Source organism: Xenopus laevis, chromosome 3L (assembly GCF_017654675.1).
Source record: "Xenopus laevis strain J_2021 chromosome 3L, Xenopus_laevis_v10.1, whole genome shotgun sequence".
Lineage (NCBI taxonomy): Eukaryota > Metazoa > Chordata > Amphibia > Anura > Pipidae > Xenopus > Xenopus laevis.
In genome coordinates, this window is record NC_054375.1 from 149,366,146 (window position 1) to 149,372,145 (window position 6,000).

At 38.4% G+C, this 6,000-nt stretch overlaps 1 protein-coding gene across 1 annotated transcript in view; it reads left to right on the forward strand.

The window, feature by feature from the left end:
• The first annotated feature begins 2,262 nt into the window (after nt 1-2,262).
• syce2.L (synaptonemal complex central element protein 2 L homeolog) overlaps nt 2,263-6,000 on the forward strand; it is an 11,766-nt gene continuing 8,028 nt past the window's right edge. The window contains exons 1-2 of the mRNA XM_018253676.2: nt 2,263-2,369; nt 3,699-3,801. Of these exons, the coding sequence (XP_018109165.1) occupies nt 2,318-2,369; nt 3,699-3,801 (155 nt within the window). The 5' untranslated portion in view covers nt 2,263-2,317. The remainder of the gene's footprint in view (nt 2,370-3,698; nt 3,802-6,000) is intronic.

The window sequence follows — 6,000 nt, forward strand, 5'->3', positions numbered from 1 at the left end:
TTTGTCCGGTTTTGCTTCGCCAAAGAAATTGCGAAATGCTGAAAAATTTGCGAAACGCAGTGAAGTCAATGGACATCAAGATTATTTCAAAGCGGTTCAATGTCGACAATTGTTATACACATGCCTATTTTGGCCAAATGCATTAAAATCAATGGGCTTCCAAATAATTTTGCACGCGACTATTCAGATGCGCGCCCACATTTTTTCAACTCGGCAAATTTATTCGCCCATCACTAATCCTGAGTCTAATACCCAGTGGGTCCTGCCACACCAGGCACATCATATCATATCAGATGCACGAACATTAGGGTTCGGGGGTATTCAAGCCAAATTCAAGCTATAAATTGCCAATAATATTCATTAACCCCCCAAGAAAAAAACTGTAGCATCAATTTAAAGGAGAGGTAAAGCCTAACTAAAAAAGTAGCTAGAAATGTTGTACATTATGTTTTAGGCCCAAGGCAACCACAACCCTTTAGCAGGGAAGATCTGTGTCTCCAAAGATGCCCCAGTAGCTCCCCATCTTCTTTTCTGCTGATTCACTGCACATGCTCTGTGCTGCTGTCACTTACTGAGCTTAGGGACCCACTCACAATATACAGTACACATAGAATAGAAATGTCACAATATAAGGCTGATTAGTAATTAATACAGATAATTACTACATGGCAGCACAGAAACCAGTGCAATTAGCATCAGAATTGAATAATCAGCAAACCTGTAGCATCAGCTTATATTACAGCCAGGGAAGCTCATTTTCTGCTGGATAATTAGTGACGAGCCCTAAGCTTAGCTTCTCAACAGCCAATCAGAGCCCACTGAGCATGTGAGTGTCACAGACACTTTCCAAGATGGTGACCCCCTGTGACAAGTTTGAAGTCCTGGATCATTGCTGCTATTGACAAGCTCAAACTTTAGCCTCGTGCATTAAGTTCACTATATTAAATATGCCATGTTTAACCATACTCATTTTTAGGGTTTAGTTCTCCTTTAATGCTTATTTCATCTATAATGGCTGAAAGGTAAAATCAGGATAAACGCAATGAAAAATTCATGTATAATAGCCACACAACACTTTGCATAATGTTATACAAATATGTGTGTAAAATGTTATACAAAGATACCGACGCACATCAGGGCAAATTAATTCTTATTTCCCATATACATAATTTTTTTTCGAGATGGAGCAAAAAGCCCAAATCTGAAAATCCGCCAGCTCAGACCTATCGAGGTCCTGTATGAGTCAGTGGGAGAGGCGCCTATCTCAATTTGAAGTTTTCGTAGTCTGCGCTGGGTTTAGCCCAAAAATCCGACTTTTTTGTGGGTTTGGGCAAAAACTTTAAAAATTCTAGCAATTTCCGGAAAAAAGCTCAAAATATTTGAGCAATTTGGGTTTTTGTTTGATTTTATCATTTTTCAGCGATTCAATTGAATTGAGTTTTTTTTATTAATAAATAAGCTAAAATCGTGCATGGGAGTTTGGTTGTATTTTTTTTTAAATAAAATATGAGCTAAATTTAGATTTTAGTAAATAACCCCCTTAGTGCCTACTTCTTCTGACTGTCCAGCTTTCAAATGGGGGTCACTGACCCCATCTAAACAACAAACGCTCTGTAAGGCTAGACATTTATTGTTATTGCTTCTTTTTATTGCTCATCTTTCTATTCAGGCCTCTCCTATTCATATTCCAGTCTCTGATTTAAATCAGTGCACGGTTGCTAGGGTAACTTGGAGCCTAGCAACCCAATTACTGAAATTGCAAACTGGAGAGCTGCTGAATAAAAAGCTAAATATCTCAAAAAACACAAATAACAAAAAAATGAAAACCAATTGCAAATTGTCTCAGAATATCACTTTCTACATCATACTAACAGTTAACTCAAAGGTGAACAACCCATTTAACCCTTACCTCAGCCTGTATATTATGTTTATTGGAACTATGCTTTGTTTTTTTCCCCTCAACGTTTTTTTTAGGTGTCAGGCAGGTTTTGGGGACGTAGCTTCAGCTTCAAAATAGGCCCTGGTATTTCAAGTACACAGAGGCCCAAACAACCTCCCAACAGCCCACTAAATAGTGAGTCTGTGGCAACTTACAGCAGCACCTCTGGCATTTACCAGAACCCATAGATTGCCAGTCCGGGCCTGCTTAGTTTCCCTTTGTCTTATTGAAAATCCACCCTTGTGTTTAACTCCGCCCATCACCATGCTCTGTTATCCAATAAAAACGATCCTTGTTCCCTGAAAACAGTGGGGATTTCCCGCCTTTTTCCTGTCACTGAGAGTGTGAGGGAGCTGATTGGCTTCCACCTCCTCACAGATGGCGACCTCTCCAAATTTTCCAGCGTCAGCCCACTCCGGAGCCAGTGGAGGTGAATGAAGGAAACAAACACAGTAGTTTTGCACATGAAAATTCTGTGCAGGTTTCTGAGGGAACGTTAGTCTGTCATTCTCCAAGTATCAATATTCCCATTCAGTATTACAGGTGGGGTTTATTATACAGCAAACTTGAGGTGGCAGTGCAGGTTTGGGTTAGCTGCAGGTCTGTACTGTACAGGGAAACACACACACATATATATATATATATATATATATATATATATATACCTGTATATATATACTGTATATATATATACTAGGGAAAGTTCTGCTCACCGCTAATATATAGACATCGTCTATATGAATTTTATGTGATTAAAAACTCAAACAATTTGGGTTTTTGTTTGATTTTATCAAGTTTTTCCGCGATCCAATTATTGAATTGAGTTTTTTTTAATTAATAAATAAGCTAAAATTGGGCATGGCAGTTTGCACCCCCACTTAATGGTTTTAAAATTAGCGGTGAGCACAACTTTCCCTTGTTTGTTATAGTTTTACAGGAGCAGTGACCAGCTCCATGTTGTAGCTCCTACTCTTCCCAACTATAGTCAGGTGTTCCCACTGGTGGCCAATAAAAGGGCAACTAAGTTTGGGAGTTTTAACCGTGAAAGCAGCAAGTAAATTGCGGGTAAAACTTAGGCCCTGTGTAAAATGTATAATGGCCAGATTAAATATATTGCAATATATAGAAAAACTATCCCTGTTTTGTTTAAAGGGTAAGGCATTTTTAGTAGCTTAAGGCACAAAATGTCTCAATGTCCTTAATATATTGGTAATGGGTTGAGTGCAGGAGGACCTCTTGTATTTGTCTTTAGGTTTTGACATGAAATCCCAACTATTGTATAATTATTGCTGACTTGGGATGCACTGAATCCAGGATTCGGTTTGGGATTCAGCCAGGATTCGGCCTTTTTCAGCAGAATTCGGATTCGGCTGAATTGAATCTGAATTCTTATTTGCATATGCAAATTAGGGGTGGGGAGGGAAATCGCATGACTTTTTGTCACAAAACAAGAAAGTAGAAAATGTTTCCCCTTCCCACTTGCATATGCAAATTAGGATTTGGTTCGGTATTCGGACGAATCTTTCACAAAGGATCCGGGGATTTGGGGCGAATCCAAAATAGTGGATTCGGTGCATTCCTACTTTCAACTGATCGTAAAGATAGCATTCTAAAAATGTAAAAACCAAATATTAAATATAAACTGCAAAAGTGTCCAGTGTATGTTTTGCATTAATTCACTTTTTAAGGTTTAAGCACCCAAAGATTGTCTTTGTTTTTCCCAATCTGTAACATAACATTTCATTTCAATCATCTTTAGATAAAAAGGCTGAACATGAGCTTGATATTGGAGAAAGGAAGGAGAAGACTTTTGGTCCTAGTTATTCCAGGGAGGGACAAACTTCCACCCAAACATCATCTCGGTGAGAAAACAGGGCCCCAAAAAAACACGAATGTCTGATTGCACTTATTAATCTGGTATCAACAAGTGTAAGGACAAGGCCAGACGTGGCGTTTTTGAGGCGTTTTTACGTTGCGTTTTTAAAAAAGAACAGGCAGGCATAAACTAATGAAACGAATGGAAAACGCACTATGGCAATTTACACAGGGCGCTTTCAAGCTGGACGCCAGTATTGGCGTTTTTTAGCAGAAACGCCAATACGTCAAGAAAATACCAAATCGATAGACTCTATGGGATCTGCACGTTTGAAACCATACTTTGCGTAAATACGCAGCGTATTTTAAATGTGGCGTCCAAATTCTCAATGAGAACAATGAAAACAACGAGAAGTGCATGTTGGGAAAAGAATCCTACATGCTGAAAAACGCATAAAAAAAGCATGTTGAAGGTCGCATGTGGTTTCAGTGGCGTATTTACGACTGGCTGTTCTTTTTTAAAAACGCAACGTAAAAACCCTGCATAAACGCCACGTCTGGCCTTGCTCTAAATTTTACTCTTTAGGACTAAACTACACGGGAGATTTTGTAGGATGGTGTCAGATCAACAGACCATGGGTCAAAATATAACAAGACTGATATTAAAATTTGGTGTATAAACTTCATGGAAGATTTGCCATCCAGCATGACAGACGGGAACACTGCCTGCTGCATCTGTATCCCACAAGATAAAATCTGACAACGTTTCCTTCTTATTGAAATACACTAAGAGGCACATTTATCAAAGGTCGAATTTTGAATTCATGTTTTTAAAAACTCCCCTAAACTCCCATAAATTCTAAATTCAACCGATCCAAATTTATTAAAAAAAAAAAAATCTAATTTTTTAAACTCGGATGAATGTAATCGATCCGAAAAAAACTCAAATTTCAGGAAGGCTGCAAACAACTCCAAATTGACTTAAACAACAATTCGGCAGGTTTTAGGTGGTGAATAATCAAATTCGAGTTCTTAAAGGTCCAGAGTATGATAAATCTGATTTTTTTTAAAAAACTCGAATCAAATTTGAATAACTCCCTAGTCGATTTTGACAGTTTTGACCATAAAAAAAACCTCGAAATTTCGAATTATAATTTTTGATTCGACCTTGATAAATCTGCCCCTAAATGTTGGATGTAGATTCATGATCAATTCACACCATCCGACTTACATTACATATGCGGGGATCAGATTTTAAAGGATCCTACAAAAGCTTGTGCTGTTGCATGACAAGATATTGTGGGTCAGATAAATCTGATCAAAATGTTTTGTGTACTTTAGCCCTTTGTAGTACACTGACCAATCAGAAGTAATTGTTAATGAGTTGCCATGAGATACACCTCCAAAGTAAAATGTGGCCCCTGCCTCTATGACTGATGGGGCCAGTTCTGTGAATTTCCTTATTACAGGGTGTAGCACAACAGAACGTAGGAGCCCTGAAAAACATCACTGAATGTTCGCTGCCCATACATTCAGGCCCTTCCATGTTACTGTATGGTCACTACACATGAGCAGACCTGAAAATGGGGCAATACCATATAGTGATGAGAGTCTGGGGGAGGGGGTCCAAAACCAGGGAACTACAGGGAAATCCGGGGGAGTTGTCAGGTATGAAACAGCTGTACTGACCACATGCTTAAAGGAAAAGTAACATCAAAAAATGAAAGTGTTTTAAAGTCATAAAAAAATAATGCAGTGTTGCCCTGCACTGGCAAAACCGATGTGTTTGCGTCAGAAACACTACTATAGTTTATATAAACAAGCTGCTGTGTAGCAATCGGGGCAGGAGAAAAGGCTCAGGTTACACAGCAGATAAGCTCTGTAGAAAATAATGGTGTTATCCACTATTTAACCTGTGCCATATAGTTTTTTTTAATTTCCACCATTGCTACACAGCAGCTTGTTTATATGAACTATAGTAGTGTTTCTGAAGGAAACACATCAATTTTACCAGTGCAGAGCAACAGTATGTTATATTATCATTCATTTTACTTTAAAACACTTCCATTTTTTGGTGTTACTGTTGCTTTAACAGGTTGGGGCACAGCAGAACTAAGAATGACAACATAAGTTGTTCAGTTTCAACTCTAGTGACATATGACATATGACAGTTGAGACGTGAGTTTTTTAACCAAATTCTAGGTGCCTTGGGTCAGATTTGTGTCATAGCTTTAGCTGAACTGAAG